General features: G+C 47.2%; 2 protein-coding genes across 9 annotated transcripts in view; both read right to left on the bottom strand.

The window, feature by feature from the left end:
* The window catches only part of LOC110502371 (copine-8), an 86,381-nt gene extending 75,408 nt beyond the window's left edge, over positions 1–10,973 (bottom strand). Inside the window, exon 1 of the mRNA XM_036959047.2 lies at positions 10,707–10,973. Coding sequence (XP_036814942.1) covers positions 10,707–10,801 — 95 coding nt within the window. The 5' untranslated portion in view covers positions 10,802–10,973. The remainder of the gene's footprint in view (positions 1–10,706) is intronic.
* Positions 10,974–12,914: 1,941 nt separating this feature from the next.
* LOC110502363 (kinesin-like protein KIF21A) overlaps positions 12,915–23,479 on the bottom strand; it is an 81,835-nt gene continuing 71,270 nt past the window's right edge. For all 8 annotated transcript variants that reach the window (XM_036959025.2, XM_036959034.2, XM_036959027.2 and 5 more), the window contains 3 exons: positions 15,650–15,820; positions 15,046–15,245; positions 12,915–14,943 (listed from right to left, as the gene is read on the bottom strand). In XM_036959025.2, coding sequence (XP_036814920.2) covers positions 14,850–14,943; positions 15,046–15,245; positions 15,650–15,820 — 465 coding nt within the window. In that variant the 3' untranslated portion in view covers positions 12,915–14,849. The remainder of the gene's footprint in view (positions 14,944–15,045; positions 15,246–15,649; positions 15,821–23,479) is intronic.

Raw genomic sequence — 23,479 nt, 5'->3', positions numbered from 1 at the left:
GAGTGACTCCTCACCGTTCATCAAACATTTACGAGCACAGTAAACTAGCATGACATCAGAATTACATTTGAAATTCCACCACTTACATCATGCAGCAGTCACCTATTCAATTCTACAAGCCATTCCCAAAGTCAGACTATAAAGCTGTGTGATTTGAGGGGGACAACTTCCACCTGAGATGACACTGGAGATCAGACTAGCATGAACACACAGTATTCCCAAAAAAGGGCAGCATAAAATATTATTACCTTTAGAGGTTGAGAAGAAAACAAAAAAGGAAAGCAAGCCCAAGAATGTTCTATAGCACTACAACTAGAGCACTAGAACTAGAAGACTAGAACTAGAAGACTATAAATAGAAGACTAGAACTAGAGCACTAGAACTAAAGCACTAGAACTAGAATCCCAGAACCAGAGCACTAGAGCTAGAACACTAGAACTAGAACGCAAGAACTAGAACACTATAACACAAGAACTAGAACACTAGAACTAGAACACAGGGACTAGAGCACTAGAACTAGAACACAAGAACTGGAGCACTAAAACTAGAACTAGAATAATAGAACTCTATAACTAGAAAACAAGTTCTAGAGCACTAGAATTAGAGAAATAGAGCTAGAACATTAGAACTATAGCACAAGAACTAGAACATTATAACACTAGATCTAGAATATTAGAAATAGAGCACTAGAACTAGAGCACTTGCACTAGAACTAGAACAATAGAACTAGAACACTAAAACACAATAACTAGAGCACTAGCAGTATAACACAAAAAATGGACTACTAAAACTAGAACACTAGAACCAGAACACCAGAACTAGAAAACTAGAACCAGAGCACTAGAACTAGAACATAACACTAGAACTAGAGCAGTAGGACAAGGGAGCTAGTACTGGAAAACTAGATCTAGGGCACTAGAACTAGAACACAATAACTAGAGCACTATAACTAGAACACTAGAAGTAGAACACTAGAAGTAGAACAGGAAAACCAGGGCACTAGTACTAGAACACTAGATCTAGGGCACTATAACTAAAATACAATAACTAGAGCACTAGAAATAGAACACTAGAACTAGAACACTGGACATAGAACACTAGAACACTAGAACTAGAGTACTAGAACACTAGAACTAGAGCACAAGAATGAGAACACTAGAACCAGAGCCCTAGAACACTAGAACTACCTAGAACTAGAGCACTAGAACTAGATGTATAACAAGATCAAGAACACTAAAACACTAGAACTAGTGCACTAGATATAGAACACTAGATCACAATAACTACAACACTAGAACTAGAACTAGAACAAAAGAACCAGAGCACTAGAACTAGAATGCTGGAACTAGACTATTATTACGACAACACTAAAACTAGTGCACTAGAACTAAAACCCAAGAAATGGGGCATTAGAACTAGAACAAAAGAACTGGAACACTAGAACTAAAACACAAGAACTAGAGCACTAGCAATAGAACACAATAAATGGAGCACTAGAACTAGGTCACTAGAACCCGAACACTAGAACTAGAGCAGTAGAACTAGGGAACTAGTATAATAACACTAGATCTAGAGCACTAGCACTAGAACACTAGAACTAGAACACTAGAACACAAGAACTAGAGCACTGGAACTAGAACACTAGATCTAGTGCCCTGGATCTAGAAGACTAGATCTAGGGTACAATAACTAGAACACTAGAACTAGAACACTAGAACACTAGAATTAGAGCACTAGAACTAGAACACCGGAACACTAGAACTAGAGCACTAGAACTATAGCTAGAGAACTACAACTAAAACACAAGAACTAGAACACTAGAACTAGAACACTAGAAATTGGGCACTAGAATAAAAAATATAGAACAAGAACACTATAACTAGAAAACTATAACACAATAACTAGAACACTAGAACTAGAACAAAATAATTAGAGCACTAGAAATTGAACACAAGAACTTAAGCTCTAGAACTAGTGTACTAGAACGAGGTTACAAGAACTAGAAGACTAAAGCTAGTAGACTAGAACACCACAACTAAAAAACTAGAACTAGAGCACTAGAACTAGAACGCTAGAACTACAGCACTGGAACTAGAACACTAGAACTAAAGCAGTAAAACTAGAACCCTAGAACTAGAACACTAGAAAACTAGAAATATAACACTTAAACTGGAACATGGGAGCACTAGAACTACAACACTAGAACCAGAGCATGATAACTAGAACACTGAAACCAGAGCACTAGAAAAAGACAAATAGAACACTACAACTAGAACACTACAACTAGAGCACTAGGACACTTGAACTAGAGCACTATAACACAAAAACTAGAGCACTAGAACTAAAACACTAGATCTAGAACACTAGAACTAGAACACTAGAACTAGAACACTAGAACACTAGAACTAGAAAACTAGAACTAGAACACTAGAACTAGAGCACTAGAACTAGAACACTAGAACTTGATCACTAGATCTAGAGCACTAGAACAAGAACACTAGAACTAGGGCACAATAACTAGTAGAATAATATAACTAGAACACTGGAACACTATAACTAAAGCAGTAGAACTAGAACCCTAGAACTAGAACACTAGAAAACTAGAAATATAACACTATAACTAGAACACATGTACTAGAGCACTAGAACTAGAACACTAGATCTAGAGCACTAGAACAAGAACACTAGAACTATGGCACAATAACTAGAATACTAGAACATTAGAACTAGAACACTAGAACACAATAACTGGAACACTAGAAATAGAAAACTAGAACACTAGAAATAGAACACTAAAACTAGAGCACTAGAATTAGAACACTAGAACACTAGTTCTAGAGCACAATAACTAGAACACTAGAACTAGAACACTAGAACACAAGAATTAGCGCACTAGAACTAGAGCACTAGAACTAGAGCACTAGAACTTGAACCCAAGATCTTGAGCACTAGAACTAGAACACAAGAACTAGAGCACTAGAACTAGAAGACTAGAACTAGGGAAGAACACTATAACTAGAACACTAGAACTAGAAAACTAGAACACTGAACTTAAACACTAGAACCGTAACACAAGAACTAGAACACTAGAATAAGAACATTAGAACTAGAGTACTAGAACACTAGAACTAGACCACTAGAACACTAGAACTAGAACACAGGAACTAGAGGAGCAGAACTGTCATGTACTGTCATGTTGTCTTGTCTCTGTCCTTTCCCTTCACCCTGTCTCCCTCTGCTGGTCGTGTTAGGTTACCTTTTCTCCCCCGCTTTCCCCCAGCTGTCCCTTGTCTCCTCTAACTACCCATTCACCCCGTTCCCCACCTGTTCCCTTTTTCCCTCTGATTAGGTCCCTATATCTCTCTCTGTTTCTGCTCCTGTCCTTGTCGGATTCTTGTTTGTTTGTGTCATTCATGCCTGAACCAGACTGCCGTCATGTTTGCTGTAACCTTGTCCTGTCCTGTCGGAATCTGCCGGTCCATCTGAGCCTACCTATGTTTGGTAATTAAAGAAGCTCTGTTTAAGTTGATTCGCTTTTGGGTCCTCATTCACGCACCGTAACAAGAACTAGTGCCATGTGCTGAAATAAAAGGTGCCAGAAATGCTCCATATGCACAAAAAGCTTATTTCTCTGAAATGATGTGCACAAATTTGTTTACATCCCTGTTTGTGAGCATTTCTATTTTGCCAAGATAATCCACCTGACAGGTGTAGCATATCAATAAACTGTTTGAACAGCATGATCATTACACAGGTGAACCTTTTGCTGGGAACAATAAAAGGCCACTCTAAAATGTGCAGTTTTGTCCGACAACACAATTCCACAGATGTCTCAAGTTTTGAGGGAGCATGCAATTGGCATGTTGACTGCAGGAATGTCCCCCAAAGCTGTTGCCAGAGAAATGAATGTTAATTTCTCTACCAAAAGCCACCTCCAATGTCGTTTTAGAGAATTTTATGGTACGTCCAACAGGCCTCACAACCACATGCCACGTGTAACCACACCAGCCCAGGACCTCCACTTTTGGCTTCTTCATCTGCGGGATCATCTGAGACCAGCCACCCGGACAACTGATGAAACTGAGGAGAATGTATGTCTGTAATAAAGCCCTTTGTGGGGAAAAACTCATTCTGATTGGCTGGGCCTGGCTCACAGTGGGTGGGCCTATGCCTTCCCAGGCCCACCCATGGCTGCTCCCCTGCCCAGTTATGTGAAATACATAGATTAGGGTCTAATGAATTTATTTCAATATACTGATTTCCTTATATGAACTGTAACTCAGTAAAATTGTTGCATGTTGAGTTTATATTTTTGATCGGTATAGATTTAAGGCAAAACTGTAACTTGGCCACTCAGGAACATTCACTGTTTTCTTGGTAAGCAACACCAGTGTAGATATGGGCTTGTGTTTTAGGTTATTGTATTTATTTCTCAGTATCTGGTGGAAAGCAGACTGAACAAGGTTTTCCTGTAGGATTTTGCCTGTGTTTAACCCCCAGTTCTTAGTAACGATTAAGAACATACCCATAACATAATGCAGCCACCACTGTGGCTGAAAATGTGGAGAGTGGTACTCAGTAATGTGTTGTATTGGATTTGCTCCAAATATAACATTTTGTATTCAAAACAAAAAGTGTATTGCTTTGCCAAACGTTTTGCAGTATTAGTGCCTTGTTGCAAACAGGATAGATGTTTTGTAATATTTTTTATTCTGGACAGGCTTCATTATTTTCACGCTGTCAATTAGGTAAGTATTGTGGAGTCACTACAATGTTGTTGATCCATCCTCATACATCCTCGTCACCGGCTTTCTAGCTGCTACCAATAGATGCCCCTATTGGTAGATGGGTAAAATCTCCCTGGTCTTTGTAGCTGAATCTGTGTTTGAAATTCACTGCTTGACTGAGGGACCTTTCAGACAAGTGTATGTGTGGGGTACAGCGATGAGTTAGTAATTCAAAAATTATGTTAAACACTATTATTGCACACAGAGTGAGTCCATATTACTACTGAACTTATTACTTAATTACTTATTGACTCAAGATATTTCAGCTTGTAATTTTTTATTCATTTGTAAACATTTAGAAAACATTATGGGGTGTTGTGTGGAGGCCAGTGACCACCAATCTCAATTTAATACATTTTAAATTCAGGCTGTAACACAACAAAATGTGGACAAAGTCAAGACGTGAATACCTTCTCACGCCACTGTATAGCTGTCACGACTTCCACCGAAGTTGGTGCCTCTCTCTCTCTCGGCATTTGGCGCTCGTCGTCACCGGCTTTCTAGCTGCTACCGATCCATGTTTCTGTTTCCATTTGTTATGTCTTGAGTGTACACCTGGTTCCCATTAGGTTATTATTATTTCCCTATGTAACCCTCTGGTTCCCAGTATGTGTTGTGCTTGATTGTTCCTGTTATGTGTTAGTCTTGCGTGTTAGGGTTTGTGAGCCCTACGTGGATTTATTGTACTGTTTATTTTCCCCGAGTAGAGTACGTTATTTTTTACTCAGTTCTGTTTCCTGCGCTTGACTCAGTCCTCACCTATACACCGCTGACGCTGACAATAGCACACTGCTCATGGAGTTTTCTCAAAATGATTTTGTAAAACTTGCACAATGCAATTTGGGGAGCAAGTTGAAGACAGACAGAAACAGCCCGCTGTCCTTTCTCTCAAGTAAATGGTTATAATCACAAGGCTGGTGGGGCCTTAATGAGACCAAATGGCCCTTTTGAAAAGCTCATTAACGTAGTCACTAAGTGTGACCCCCTTGGGGCAGGGGTTCTGGCCCCGTGCCACTCACCTAACTTTATAGTCCTGCTACTTCACTGTTACCCTGGACACCACCGTCATCTTTCTCTGGATCTGTCCTACAGATGAGGGATCTTAATTTGATAATTTTCTCACAACAAGTAAGTAATCCTGCAGCAACAAGAAATGTGAACTATAAAATAATTGAAAGGTCCAATGCAGCCATCATCTCAATATCAAATCATTTCTGGGTAACAATTAAGTACCTTACTGTGATTGTTTTCAATTAAAATGGTCAAAAAGAAACAATGCAATTATGCAATTATTATGGATCCCCATTAGTTCCTGTCAAGGCAGCCACTACTCTTCCTGGGGTTTATTATGGATACCCATTAGTTCTTGTCAAGGCAGCAGCTACTCTTCCTGGGGTTTATTATGGATCCCCATTAGTTCTTGTCAAGGCAGCAGCTACTCTTCCTGGGGTTTATTATGGATCCCCATTAGTTCCTGTCAAGGCAGCAGCTACTCTTCCTGGGGTTTATTATGGATACCCATTAGTTCTTGTCAAGGCAGCAGCTACTCTTCCTAGGTTTTATTATGGATCCCCATTAGTTCCTGTCAAGGCAGCCACTACTCTTCCTGTGGTTTATTATGGATCCCCATTAGTTCTTGTCAAGGCAGCCACTACTCTTCCTGGGGTTTATTATGGATCCCCATTAGTTCTTGTCAAGGCAGCCACTACTCTTCCTGGGGTTTATTATGGATCCCCATTAGTTCTTGTCAAGGCAGCCACTACTCTTCCTGGGGTTTATTATGGATCCCCATTAGTTATTGTCAAGGCAGCCACTACTCTTCCTGGGGTTTATTATGGATCCCCAAAACATTACAATACATTCATAACAGATTTCCCAACACACTAACTGTGTGCCCTCAAGCCCCTACTCAACTACCACATATCTACAACACAAAATCCCAAAAACTGCAGGACAGTTCCTGCAACAACAGGGTGATCAAATTAAGATTCTACACCTACATATGAACCAGCTCTTGTGTGATTTAGGCCCCTGGAGCCTCTATTCTCTGGGCCTTGTACCATTTAACATTTTGTGGCCTTTACATTACATCCGGCAGTGTTAATGTTTTGCTCAGGTCTATTAGCTCACTGGCAAATTGCAACGACTAGGGGACCTGGGCACCTCTATGACACCTCTATGACAAAACAAGGGCCTTGTCACATCCTGATCTGTTTCACCTGTCCTTGTGCTTGTCTCCACCCCCTCCAAATGTCGCCCATCTTCACCACTGATCCCCTGTGTATTTATACCTGTGTTTTCTGTCTGTCTGTGCCAGTTTGTTCAAGTCAACCAGCGTTTTGTCTCTGCTCCTGGTTTTCCCCCAATCTTCTCTTTTTCTCGTCCTCCTGTTTTTTGACCTTGGCCTCGACCTCTGCCTGTCTGCCGTCCCGTACCTTGGCCCTACTCTGGATTATCGACCCCTGCCTGCCTGCCTTAACCTGTCGTTTGCCTGCCCCTGTTGTTACAATAAACATTGTTACTTCACACAGTCTACACTTGGGTCTTACCTTGATTCCTGATAGTACAAACTGGCCATGACTGACCCAGCAGACTTGGACCACCTCCGCAACGCCATCTCCTCCCAAGGAGCCACCATTGGTAGGCATGAGGAGATGCTTTGCGGTCTGATGGAAGGGTTCCAGGCCATGGCAGAACGTCATGACCTAGCATTGCACGCATTGCGTGAGAAATTCCATGGGTTGCCTACTAGGCACACGACCACGACGGTAACCTCCCAGCCCCTCTGTAACCCGGCTGGTAGCAACGCCATCACCCCTTCAAGAGACATATCTCATTTGTTGGAGTGAGTACACTCCATGCCACCCTGCTGTGGGGCGACCAGTTCAAGTCTCTCCAGGTACTCATCGACTCGGAGGCGATATGAGTCTCATGGCTGTTAAACAGGCGTCTGAGGTAGTCAACCCCTCTCCATTCCCATGGGAGTTAGAGTGCTGGACGGGCGCTCTATTGGCCGGGTCACGCACCAGACCACCCCAGTCAACCTACGAGTGTCGGGGAACCACAACGAGATGATCCAATTCCTGCTGGTTAAGTTTCTGCAGGTTCCCGTGGTATTGGGATTATCTTGGCTCCAGTGTCTTGTTTGTCCAAGACAACCAGCTTTTTGTCTCTGCTCCTGTTTTTCCCCAGTCTCTTTTTCTCTGCCTCCTGGTTTTTGACCTTGGCCTCGACCTTTGCCTGACCTGAGCCTGCCTGCCGTTTTGTACCTTGGCCTCTACTCTGGATTATCGATCCCTGCCTGCCTTGACCTGTCATTTGCCTGCCCCTGTTACAATAAACATTGTTACTTCATACAGTCAGCACTTGGGTCTTAGCTTGATTCCTGATAGGCCTGTATATAAGAATCCCACAATTGTCAGATACTGACGTCAATATTGATATCTCACCCCCAAGAGTCAATGTATGATTCCAATAATGCTCACATGTAAATAGTAAACCACACACTGAACAGTTAAACATTTAGTAGGCCTATTCTCAAGACTCTCGCAGTCAGAGCCTACTCTAAGACAACCTGATTTGATGAGACATAGAAAAACTGCTCCTTTCTAAACCTGCACCAACTATCAAAATGACCACTGTAGAATAGTGCTGCTTCTAAATTGTAGGTGCATTCTGTACAGAGAGAAATTCACAGTACGCATAGATTAGGAGACAGGGAGTGTCTCCATTCATTCCTACCCATGGTGACATATTGACCCAGCAGCTCTGAAGTCCCTGAAGGTTGGGATCCCTGCTCAATACAGCCACATCACAACATGTCAATTCTTCAATAGGATACCCTTTCATACCCTTTCTGCTTCTTGTCTGCCCAAAGGTCTCCCATAATAAGACGGTCTCCCTCCTGCAGCTCAGACCATCCAGATGACAGCATCCCAATCTAGGCTAACACTTTCTCAAGTGGACACTTTCAAAACAGAAATCTCTCTTACAGAGACATCATGCACCTCCTTTTTTTTGAAAGGACACTGACTGACATATTTGAATGAATTATGCATAAAGGAAACTAGGCTATATCTTTGTACACTGAAAATACTGTTTAAAAATACAAGTGGATACATCAGAGGGGGCATGTGCCACTTCTTATGAAACATTTCATAATAAAGAATCAAAGCTCTTTTGATCCTTAAGGCCCCGAAGCCGCAAGCCTCTTGAGCACATATCTAGACACACGACGCAAACTATATTACTGGGCGATGGTGATCAAGGGTGATAGTCCCTCATGAATCAACTATAAGTCTGTGTCCCAAATGGCACGCTATGGGCCCTGGTAAACGGTACATAGGAAATAGGGTGCCGTGTGGAACGCAGCCAAAATCATGATTGTCACGGCCAGGGTTGGCTGCTGTGGCAGCAGATTGGAGATATGTTTCAGATTTGTATTTTATCAGGATCCCCAATGGCGTCTGCTATTATTACTGGGGTCCTACACATAACGAAAAAGGAATTACAGACAACATACTTTACAATTTACATACATTTAAAAATTAACATGTAGTGTGCATGTGTGTGTGTGTGTGTGTGTGTGTGTGTGCATCTATCAGTTACACATGCATGTCAGTACATTGACGTCTTACAGTAATTGCGTCTGAACTAATCAATGTATCCATTCTCTGTTCTGCTTCACTACACTGCATGGCATGCTGATGATTCTGGGTTAATTACTGAAAGGTCCCCTTGAAGGACTTAACCCATTACCATTATATGTCAAAACTTTAAGGGGTGGTCATAGGAGTCCTGAGATAACTATCATCATCATTAAGACCCAGCTATAAACCATCGTATATGACTGTAAACAATGTCATACAGTATGCACTTCAACATACATAGAAAATAGACAGTATCACAATTTTACAACCCCTCTCAATTAAGTCACCACAAAGAGCATAGCAACCGCATTCCCTTTTAAAAATACATACAAAACAACCTTATAACTACGTAGGCTATTTATCCATTCTATACACCGCCACAAGAATAAACACAGGCAGAATAAAAGGTCAGTTTGGCTTAAAGAAACAAGCTGTGATGGCGATCTGCTATCCAGCACCATTGAAGCGGAAAGCGACAGAATGTGAATCCGAATTCGGAAGTTCAGCACCACATGAGTGGACAGAGACCGTCTCATGTGCACCGTGCAGCCACTCCCACTCAGAGAATTCCCGTGTGTGTATGTTAAATGATGTCCACAGTGAGTCTTGTGACTGACCGTGTGACCAACCAGCCGCGGAAGCATCACCTCATTCTGGTAGAAGGAACTCCGCGAGGACCCCGGGCTGAAGGAGGCGCGTGGCTCTTACGCAACATGGAGCCCGAACCAGCCAGATGCGGCTCCAGTTGTACTTGTATCTGACTGGAAGTCACATCTCTCCGGGGAGATGCAGTTAAAGCATCCATAAATTATCTCAGTTGCATCATCCATTTTCTGGACGGCGGTTTGTTTAGTTAATTTGAGCCCGCAGGGAAGCCCGAGAGCTTTCACGTTTGGAAACACTAAAAACCACGTTGTTCTACGGTCATAAACTTGATTTAAACATTCCTCAAATGTTTCCTTGATTGATAAACCTATAAAGCAATAATGATAATGGTCAAAATGACAGATATATTGAGATGTTTATCATTTGGTTAATGATTAACAGACGTTTGTTTTCTGGCCACACAAAATAAAATGAATTGTTAGTGCTAGAATGCTTGATGGAAATATATTGAAAACTTGACTAATTTCAGACACTAAACTATTTATATTTTGCAGTACGCCAATCATCATAAGCACCGTTCTCCATAGTCTTAAACTGCAAGAATTCCGATTCCACTTAATAGCAATGTGAAGGAATGCTGAAAGAGCCCATCTAGCCTACTCACCGACACGACACAGTGAGCTCAACTTTGGTGGCGGGAATGGCAGCGGTGAACGGGTCAAAGTCTCCAATACACGCCATATTCATAAAGCTACTCATCGTCGAAATCTCCCGTTAAACAGTCCTTTTTCGGTCGTATAAAAGAAGGAAGCAACCGTTAAAACGGTGCGCTGCTTAGGGTCGCAGTTGCATGAGGAAGCGAGAGGAGTGTTGCCCACAACAGCCCAGCGTCATGTGTGACTGTTGAAAGATTCATCTCATTCTAAGATGCAGAGCTGAGAACGAGGTACTAGCCTATTATATGGGTGATAGTGCGGAGGGTGGGAAGCTCACAAGGTCAGCCTAAACACTTGCAGAAATAAAATTAGAAAAATAAAAAAGATAACACATTATAGGAGGCCTAAAGGCTACTGTGCTAATGTTTTTAGGCAGCCATTGCAAATGCTTTATTGCATAAATTAACATAAGGATTTGTAGCCTGATAATGCTTTGAAAGTATCTACTGAATGATAATACATTACAAAGAAAGACATCCTCGAGGAACACATTTCTTTGACACTACAAGGGCATCATGGGCCACCTGGTTTTCATTGCCACTCTCTGGACCTTTCCAAATAAAACAATTTGCTGTCAAGACATTGAGTGTCCACCTGGTTTCATCTCAAAATAGTATAGCAGGTTGATTAAATCATATTGCACGCCAGCACACACAGTTATCCGCTTGCTTGGGTTTTGACAGCGATGAAAGTGAGGAAGACAGGCGCACCAAAGCCAGGTGAGAAGAGACCACCTGAGCAAATCGCTCAATTAACAAGTGACGGATTTCTCAACCAGACGCAGCAGCCCAGTGAGCTGAAATAGGAACACCTGCGTCAAATTAGATTATAGTTTAGTCTTAAATTAGCGTTTTAATCAGTGTGCCCAATTGCTGATTGATTGCCAAAACGTCTTATCTTCAGGCGCAGTTGCTGAAGCCCAGGGTCTTGATCTTTTACATCCTGAGACATAATTGCTTGATCCAATCTGCCATTTACATTAAAACACGTTCAATGTGTTTATTACTTTAAAGCCATAATCTGGAGTTTGTGTTTTGGGCCAAGGTCATTCCCGACACAAGGGATGGGGCTGCAGCTAGTCGCTATCCGATGTTCTGCGGTGCTGAATTTGGGAACTCCCCTATCGCCTCTGCCCATGGTTCTGAAGGGCATTATGCACTTAAGTCAACATGCTCTGTAAATACTGTAGGTAAGAAAGCTATCGTTTCAACAAAAAAAATATAGTCACTATACAGATCATTCAATTGAAAACATTTTACACTTTGTCTAGTAACTATTGGTTATAACATGTATTAATTCCTAAGTCTATAACTAATTTATTAACTTATTTTTGTTTTATCAGAAATTCAATTGTCAACACACACGTAGGCTACCAATGTGTTCTATTCTGAAAATCAAACAATATTCTCTGCGATAAAATCAAAAGCAAAATCACAGCTGTTAAATAATTTACGGTACAATTTCTATTGCAAAGGGCATACTACAAACTGAGACACGGAACTGGCAATTCAGAGACCTTTGCTTTACTCTGTAGTTCTAAAATATTCACCTACACCCTGAAATTGAATGTCATATCATCACAAATACCATCAGTTAAACATGCCTTAAACATTTAGGGCCGTTGTTTCATTGAGTTCAGGACTAGCCGTATCTGTCTCTGAGAAACTAGCCCTTACGTGCAGCAATCCTTGATCTAGTTCAGTACAGATTATTTTATGACAATAGTCATTTTGAAAATAGTCTGAGATTTGGTTCTGGATTTCCGGATGAGTTACAAGTAAATAACAGTTTTCACTTGGATGTTTGTGCTCCAACATTGTATTGTAAGCAATGAGGTCATTACAATGTACAGCTAGCCATTCTGTGCCTTGCTTGTTGATTAATTACAAGTTACACTACTGCCATCTAGAGGATACATCTGGTTAGTATTTTGAAAATAAAATGCTATTTTGAAACCCTGCTCCCTTCCAGTAAGCATAGCTTTTTAACGTAGGTGAATGCAATGAGGTGAAAACCTTACTTTCACTTATCCAATCAGGTTCGTAGATCAGTGAGTACTACAGCTCCAATCCCTGTAGTGCTCTTCTTCATCAGTGCTCTGCCCTCACTCCTCACCCTCCCTCAAAATAAACAGACCAAGATGTCCACACACTGGGTGGTTTTTGAAGGATGACATTTATTTCACCAGGCATCTGACATCAGAACTGCTACAGTACAGAGTCAGACATTTTGGGGAGGGCCATCTACAGTTAAACCCCAGAGGGGAACCCAGGATTGGTTTTAATACATACAGTTTAACAGAACAAGAGAATCAGGGCTGCATCTGAAATTGCACCCTATTCCCTATATAATGCACTAGCTTTTGACCAGGGTCCATAGTGCTATGTACAAAAGTAGTGCACTATATAGGCAATAGGGTGCAATTTCAGACTCAGACCAGGAAACATAACAGGCTGACACAGGGTCAGGGAGAGAGGCTCTGTTCAAAAGCATTAAGAGTGCTGTTAGAACACCGTCTCCGAACTATGGTCCTCAGTTTCCCTTGTGGAGCGAGTTTTGGTGATCAACAATGCTAACCTTCAGTTGATTTCATCATACAATACTGTTAACATATAGATCATGTGTTGCTGGCTGCTGCTACTTGTCCTTTAACATTCAATAGTCCCAGCAGACAGCAGATACAATTAATTATTTGACAGTTAGTTCAGCTTACACCATAGTTGGGGTCAATTCCATTTCAAATCTAGTAAATTTAGGAAGTACACAAAAATTCCATCTCTAATTTGTGTTACTTTCTGAATTGACTGGAATTGAAATGGTATTGACCCCAGCCCTGGCTCACAGCAATCACAGATATGGCTGTTGTAATGTGCAGTAAAACTGGCACACAGGATACAACCACCACACACGGGGGACTTCCAGGACCAGGATAGGAGGCTTACAGTACAGGCACAGGTAAACGGCTCCTCTCCTCCTCACACTTTACATTATTATATACAGTACGTAACTATGGTTACCATATGGACCTCACCTGAGGTCCAGAACAGAAGACCTCTATGGGTCAAAGGTGAGCAAACAACTTAGCAGCACAGGCGTTAGGTTAGTTCACAACTTTTAGAGGGAGGGTGTGGCAACAGCATTAAGAGGAGAATCGTACATTACTACATAGATATAAATTATGAGCAGTGGACGAGTGAGTGAAGACAGTCGGTGTATCCTCAAAGAGACATTGTATTTGCACATAGAGTCAGTAAGGATTACGTGTAAAGACGAAGATAGCAGACAGAAGGTGACTGACTGACTGAAGGCCTTTTCCAAGTGGTTACAAGACTATTGTTAGTTAGTGTATCCAGTTGACAGGTTGACAAGTGCAAGACAAGTTTCACAATTTGGTCAGCTACAATAAGTGGGAGCTGAATTCGAAGCAAAATAACATTTAAACCAAGCTGTGATTTAAGGGGTGCGGTGATTTGTCAGTTGACATAAAGCCACATTGATATCAGATAAGGAGGGACAGTGGTTCTGCTTACAGTGCTTCTGTTCCTTTGCTGTGCAACTGGAGAACCTGGTCCAGGTCTTGTAGGCCAGCTACAGAGCCCAGTGGCCAGCTACAGAGCCCAGTGGCCCACCCATCCTCTTTTCCTCCTCTCCGCACCACGCATTAACTCCCCCAGCCCAGAAAGACCCTAAAAATCTGCCTCTATATGTATGTATGTGTGTATGTGTGTGTGTCTAAATATGACCCTTGTGGGCTTACTATATACTTAATATGAGCTGAGAGGGAAAGATGTCTACCAAGCTAACAGAGAATTTATTCTGCACAAGTCAGTGCAACTGCCAGGCAGGTTAGACTAGATAAATTTCCCTAAGGATACATCTATCTCACTCTGGAGAAAGACTACAGCTAATTATGCTGAGATAAGATTCCATTCCTGCGAGCTTGCACAGTTTTCATGGTTACAATATGTAGGGGCTGGGGGGGGGGGGGGGGGGGGGGGGGTTCCATGGTTTCCAAGGTGAAAGCTCAGAGGTAAAAGTGCTAGTCAGCAGCGTCCAAGGTTAAGGGTCACGACGGGAGGTCACAGCCATGTTCAGTTATTGGCCACCTCGTCAGTGGTGTCCGCCGTTGTCTCTAAGGTGCTGTCGAGTCCGCCCCGGGCACGCCAGATCTTCACTGTTCGATCACTATCAAATTACAGAGCAGAAAAACAGTGTCACTGCAATGGCTGCATCCAGGCCCTTGTGTGTGTGCGTGCGTGCGTGTGTGTTTGTGGTTCTGTGACTCACTCAGATGCTGTGAAGAGGTGGCTGCTGTTGGTGGAGATGCCGTTGATGGGGCTCTCGTGGCCCTTGAGTTCCCCCAGGGCCCCCAGTGTGTCTGTGTGCCAAAGCTTGAGCACCCCTCCTCTACAGCCGCTCAGCAGGGCCGGAGAGCCAGGCACCACACCCAGGGCACACACCCAGTCACGGTGGGCATTGGGCACTAGCTGTTAGACATACAAACAACTTAGTACATACAGACTCCGTTTCCCATTCAACTAGTTTTCAGGTAGCAGTGTTAATCAAATAACTTTCCATTTAAAATACCTGCTCCTCACTTCAAGCACCACCTCTCCAAAAGCATGATTCACCAAAATAGTCAGTGACACTTCGCCCTCTGTTACACAGATTAGCATTTATTGTCATGAATCTTCCCCTGGAAGTCACTGACTGGCAAAGTCATAATCTCTCATTTTAAACCTAACCCTAAATTAAGAAAACTCATTTTAGTTCGCATACATTTGTACAAATAGCCAATTCTGACTTTGCAGCTGGCCCATCTAGAAGAAATCTTTCAGTTCTGGCTCCAGGGCAAGATTCATGCCAATAAATATCAATCTGTATCTCTTACCTGCAGTAGGTCTTTGCGGGCTAGGTCCCACTTCTTAATGCCGTTGTCCCTGGAGCCACTGAAGAGAACGTCCCCCTGCACCACCAGGGACTCGATTCCATCGTAGTGGGGAGGCTCAAAGTTGTGTGTGGGGCCAATAGCACCCAGGGCCCCCTCTGCCACGTCAAACATCTGAAACAGACAGCCCATAAACAACACTACTGAAATCATAGCAGAGAATCAGCTAGGTTAATTCGTATTACATAGAAAACAAATACAAAATCCAACACGATCCATATGCAAACATGAAACAACATGCAGAAAATGGTCTCTGACTGAAAGGTCAACACAATAAATAATTCAGAGATGTAATATCGTGTGTGTTAACATCTTTTCTACAATGAATTTAGAACCCACCCTCACACACACCGTAACCCAGCCCCACACACACCGTAACCCAGCCCCACACACACCGTAATGAAGCCCCTCACACACCATAACCCAGCCCCTCACACACCATAACCCAGCCCCTCACACACCATAACCCAGCCCCTCACACACCATAACCCAGCCCCTCACACACCATAACCCAGCCCCTCACACACCATAACCCAGCCCCTCACACACCATAACCCAGCCTCACACACCATAACCCAGCCCCTCACACACCATAACCCAGCCCCTCACACACCATAACCCAGCCCCTCACACACCATAACCCAGCCCCTCACACACCATAACCCAGCCCCTCACACACCATAACCCAGCCCCTCACACACCATAACCCAGCCCCTCACACACCATAACCCAGCCCCTCACACACCATAACCCAGCCCCTCACACACCATAACCCAGCCCCTCACACACCATAACCCAGCCCCTCACACACCGTAACCCAGCCCCTCACACACCGTAACCCAGCCCCTTCACACACCATAACCCAGCCCCTCACACACCATAACCCAGCCCCTCACACACCATAACCCAGCCCCTCACACACCATAACCCAGCCCCTCACACACCATAACCCAGCCCCTTCACACACCATAACCCAGCCCCTCACACACCATAACCCAGCCCCTCACACACCATAACCCAGCCCCTCACACACCATAACCCAGCCCCTCACACACCATAACCCAGCCTCACACACCATAACCCAGCCCCTCACACACCATAACCCAGCCCCTCACACACCATAACCCAGCCCCTCACACACCATAACCCAGCCCCTCACACACCATAACCCAGCCTCACACACCATAACCCAGCCCCTCACACACCATAACCCAGCCCCTCACACACCATAGCCCAGCCCCTCACACACCATAACCCAGCCCCTCACACACCATAACCCAGCCCCTCACACACCATAACCCAGCCCCTCACACACCATAACCCAGCCTCACACACCATAACCCAGCCCCTCACACACCATAACCCAGCCCCTCACACACCATAACCCAGCCCCTCACACACCATAACCCAGCCCCTCACACACCATAACCCAGCCTCACACACCATAACCCAGCCCCTCACACACCATAACCCAGCCCCTCACACACCATAACCCAGCCCCTCACACACCATAACCCAGCCTCACACACCATAACCCAGCCCCTCACACACCATAACCCAGCCTCACACACCATAACCCAGCCCCTCACACACCATAACCCAGCCTCACACACCATAACCCAGCCCCTCACACACCATAACCCAGCCCCTCACACACCATAACCCAGCCTCACACACCATAACCCAGCCCCTCACACACCATAACCCAGCCTCACACACCATAACCCAGCCCCTCACACACCATAACCCAGCCCCTCACACACCATAACCCAGCCTCACACACCATAACCCAGCCCCTCACACACCATAACCCAGCCCCTCACACACCATAACCCAGCCCCTCACACACCATAACCCAGCCCCTCACACACCATAACCCAGCCCCTCACACACCATAACCCAGCCCTTCACACACCATAACCCAGCCCTTCACACACCATAACCCAGCCCCTCACACACCATAACCCAGCCTCACACACCATAACCCAGCCCCTCACACACCATAACCCAGCCCCTCACACACCATAACCCAGCCTCACACACCATAACCCAGCCCCTCACACACCATAACCCAGCCTCACACACCATAACCCAGCCCCTCACACACCATAACCCAGCCTCACACACCATAACCCAGCCCCTCACACACCATAACCCAGCCTCACACACACCATAACCCAGCCCCTCACACACCATAACCCAGCCCCTCACACACCATAACCCAGCCCCTCACACACCATAACCCAGCCTCACACACCATAACCCAGCCCCTCACACACCATAACCCAGCCTCACACACCATAACCCAGCCCCTCACACACCATAACCCAGCCCCTCACACACCATAACCCAGCCTCACACACCATAACCCAGCCCCTCACACACCATAACCCAGCCTCACACACCATAACCCAGCCCCTCACACACCATAACCCAGCCCCTCACACACCATAACCCAGCCTCACACACCATAACCCAGCCCCTCACACACCATAACCCAGCCTCACACACCATAACCCAGCCTCACACACCATAACCCAGCCCCTCACACACCATAACCCAGCCCCTCACACACCATAACCCAGCCTCACACACCATAACCCAGCCTCACACACCATAACCCAGCCCCTCACACACCATAACCCAGCCCCTCACACACCGTAACCCAGCCCCTCACACACCATAACCCAGCCCCTCACACACCATAACCCAGCCCCTCACACACCATAACCCAGCCCCTCACACACCATAACCCAGCCCCTCACACACCATAACCCAGCCCTTCACACACCATAACCCAGCCCCTCACACACCATAACCCAGCCCTTCACACACCATAACCCAGCCCCTCACACACCATAACCCAGCCCTTCACACACCATAACCCAGCCCCTCACACACCATAACCCAGCCCCTCACACACCATAACCCAGCCCCTCACACACCATAACCCAGCCCCTCACACACCATAACCCAGCCCTTCACACACCATAACCCAGCCCTTCACACACCATAACCCAGCCCCTCACACACCATAACCCAGCCTCACACACCATAACCCAGCCCCTCACACACCATAACCCAGCCCCTCACACACCATAACCCAGCCTCACACACCATAACCCAGCCCCTCACACACCATAACCCAGCCTCACACACCATAACCCAGCCCCTCACACACCATAACCCAGCCTCACACACCATAACCCAGCCCCTCACACACCATAACCCAGCCTCACACACACCATAACCCAGCCCCTCACACACCATAACCCAGCCCCTCACACACCATAACCCAGCCCCTCACACACCATAACCCAGCCCCTCACACACCATAACCCAGCCTCACACACCATAACCCAGCCCCTCACACACCATAACCCAGCCCCTCACACACCATAACCCAGCCTCACACACCATAACCCAGCCCCTCACACACCATAACCCAGCCCCTCACACACCATAACCCAGCCCCTCACACACCATAACCCAGCCTCACACACCATAACCCAGCCTCACACACCATAACCCAGCCCCTCACACACCATAACCCAGCCCCTCACACACCATAACCCAGCCTCACACACCATAACCCAGCCCCTCACACACCATAACCCAGCCCCTCACACACCATAACCCAGCCCCTCACACACCATAACCCAGCCTCACACACACCATAACCCAGCCCCTCACACACCATAACCCAGCCCCTCACACACCATAACCCAGCCCCTCACACACCATAACCCAGCCTCACACACCATAACCCAGCCCCTCACACACCATAACCCAGCCCCTCACACACCATAACCCAGCCCCTCACACACCATAACCCAGCCCCTCACACACCATAACCCAGCCCCTCACACACCATAACCCAGCCCCTCACACACCATAACCCAGCCCCTCACACACCATAACCCAGCCCCTCACACACCATAACCCAGCCTCACACACAATAACCCAGCCTCACACACCATAACCCAGCCTCACACACCATAACCCAGCCCCTCACACACCATAACCCAGCCCCTCACACACCATAACCAAGCCCCTCACACACCATAACCCAGCCTCACACACCATAACCCAGCCTCACACACCATAACCCAGCCTCACACACCATAACCCAGCCCCTCACACACCATAACCCAGCCCCTCACACACCATAACCCAGCCTCACACACCATAACCCAGCCTCACACACCATAACCCAGCCTCACACACCATAACCCAGCCCCTCACACACCATAACCCAGCCCCTCACACACCATAACCCAGCCCCTCACACACCATAACCCAGCCCCTCACACACCATAACCCAGCCCCTCACACACCATAACCCAGCCCCACACACCATAACCCAGCCCCTCACACACCATAACCCAGCCCCTCACACACCATAACCCAGCCCCTCACACACCATAACCCAGCCTCACACACCATAACCCAGCCCCTCACACACCATAACCCAGCCCCTCACACACCATAACCCAGCCCCTCACACACCATAACCCAGCCTCACACACCATAACCCAGCCCCTCACACACCATAACCCAGCCTCACACACCATAACCCAGCCCCTCACACACCATAACCCAGCCCCTCACACACCATAACCCAGCCCTTCACACACCATAACCCAGCCCTTCACACACCATAACCCAGCCCCTCACACACCATAACCCAGCCTCACACACCATAACCCAGCCCCTCACACACCATAACCCAGCCCCTCACACACCATAACCCAGCCTCACACACCATAACCCAGCCCCTCACACACCATAACCCAGCCTCACACACCATAACCCAGCCCCTCACACACCATAACCCAGCCTCACACACCATAACCCAGCCCCTCACACACCATAACCCAGCCTCACACACACCATAACCCAGCCCCTCACACACCATAACCCAGCCCCTCACACACCATAACCCAGCCCCTCACACACCATAACCCAGCCTCACACACCATAACCCAGCCCCTCACACACCATAACCCAGCCTCACACACCATAACCCAGCCCCTCACACACCATAACCCAGCCCCTCACACACCATAACCCAGCCTCACACACCATAACCCAGCCCCTCACACACCATAACCCAGCCTCACACACCATAACCCAGCCCCTCACACACCATAACCCAGCCCCTCACACACCATAACCCAGCCTCACACACCATAACCCAGCCCCTCACACACCATAACCCAGCCTCACACACCATAACCCAGCCTCACACACCATAACCCAGCCCCTCACACACCATAACCCAGCCCCTCACACACCATAACCCAGCCCCTCACACACCATAACCCAGCCTCACACACCATAACCCAGCCTCACACACCATAACCCAGCCCCTCACACACCATAACCCAGCCCCTCACACACCATAACCCAGCCCCTCACACACCATAACCCAGCCCCTCACACACCATAACCCAGCCCTTCACACACCATAACCCAGCCCCTCACACACCATAACCCAGCCCCTCACACACCATAACCCAGCCCCTCACACACCATAACCCAGCCCCTCACACACCATAACCCAGCCCCTCACACACCATAACCCAGCCCCTCACACACCATAACCCAGCCCCACACACCATAACCCAGCCCCTCACACACCATAACCCAGCCCCTCACACACCATAACCCAGCCCCTCACACACCATAACCCAGCCTCACACACCATAACCCAGCCCCTCACACACCATAACCCAGCCCCTCACACACCATAACCCAGCCCCTCACACACCATAACCCAGCCTCACACACCATAACCCAGCCCCTCACACACCATAACCCAGCCTCACACACCATAACCCAGCCCCTCACACACCATAACCCAGCCCCTCACACACCATAACCCAGCCCTTCACACACCATAACCCAGCCCTTCACACACCATAACCCAGCCCCTCACACACCATAACCCAGCCTCACACACCATAACCCAGCCCCTCACACACCATAACCCAGCCCCTCACACACCATAACCCAGCCTCACACACCATAACCCAGCCCCTCACACACCATAACCCAGCCTCACACACCATAACCCAGCCCCTCACACACCATAACCCAGCCTCACACACCATAACCCAGCCCCTCACACACCATAACCCAGCCTCACACACACCATAACCCAGCCCCTCACACACCATAACCCAGCCCCTCACACACCATAACCCAGCCCCTCACACACCATAACCCAGCCTCACACACCATAACCCAGCCCCTCACACACCATAACCCAGCCTCACACACCATAACCCAGCCCCTCACACACCATAACCCAGCCCCTCACACACCATAACCCAGCCTCACACACCATAACCCAGCCCCTCACACACCATAACCCAGCCTCACACACCATAACCCAGCCCCTCACACACCATAACCCAGCCCCTCACACACCATAACCCAGCCTCACACACCATAACCCAGCCCCTCACACACCATAACCCAGCCTCACACACCATAACCCAGCCTCACACACCATAACCCAGCCCCTCACACACCATAACCCAGCCCCTCACACACCATAACCCAGCCTCACACACCATAACCCAGCCTCACACACCATAACCCAGCCCCTCACACACCATAACCCAGCCCCTCACACACCGTAACCCAGCCCCTCACACACCATAACCCAGCCCCTCACACACCATAACCCAGCCCCTCACACACCATAACCCAGCCCCTCACACACCATAACCCAGCCCCTCACACACCATAACCCAGCCCTTCACACACCATAACCCAGCCCCTCACACACCATAACCCAGCCCTTCACACACCATAACCCAGCCCCTCACACACCATAACCCAGCCCTTCACACACCATAACCCAGCCCCTCACACACCATAACCCAGCCCCTCACACACCATAACCCAGCCCCTCACACACCATAACCCAGCCCCTCACACACCATAACCCAGCCCTTCACACACCATAACCCAGCCCTTCACACACCATAACCCAGCCCCTCACACACCATAACCCAGCCTCACACACCATAACCCAGCCCCTCACACACCATAACCCAGCCCCTCACACACCATAACCCAGCCTCACACACCATAACCCAGCCCCTCACACACCATAACCCAGCCTCACACACCATAACCCAGCCCCTCACACACCATAACCCAGCCTCACACACCATAACCCAGCCCCTCACACACCATAACCCAGCCTCACACACACCATAACCCAGCCCCTCACACACCATAACCCAGCCCCTCACACACCATAACCCAGCCCCTCACACACCATAACCCAGCCTCACACACCATAACCCAGCCCCTCACACACCATAACCCAGCCCCTCACACACCATAACCCAGCCTCACACACCATAACCCAGCCCCTCACACACCATAACCCAGCCCCTCACACACCATAACCCAGCCCCTCACACACCATAACCCAGCCTCACACACCATAACCCAGCCTCACACACCATAACCCAGCCTCACACACCATAACCCAGCCCCTCACACACCATAACCCAGCCCCTCACACACCATAACCCAGCCTCACACACCATAACCCAGCCCCTCACACACCATAACCCAGCCCCTCACACACCATAACCCAGCCTCACACACACCATAACCCAGCCCCTCACACACCATAACCCAGCCCCTCACACACCATAACCCAGCCCCTCACACACCATAACCCAGCCTCACACACCATAACCCAGCCCCTCACACACCATAACCCAGCCCCTCACACACCATAAC

Source organism: Oncorhynchus mykiss, chromosome 2 (genome assembly GCF_057628025.1).
Source record: "Oncorhynchus mykiss isolate SJ-2025 chromosome 2, ASM5762802v1, whole genome shotgun sequence".
NCBI lineage: Eukaryota > Metazoa > Chordata > Actinopteri > Salmoniformes > Salmonidae > Oncorhynchus > Oncorhynchus mykiss.
Note: the sequence above shows the minus strand (reverse complement) of the source record. Positions and strands in the feature narration are given on the sequence as shown.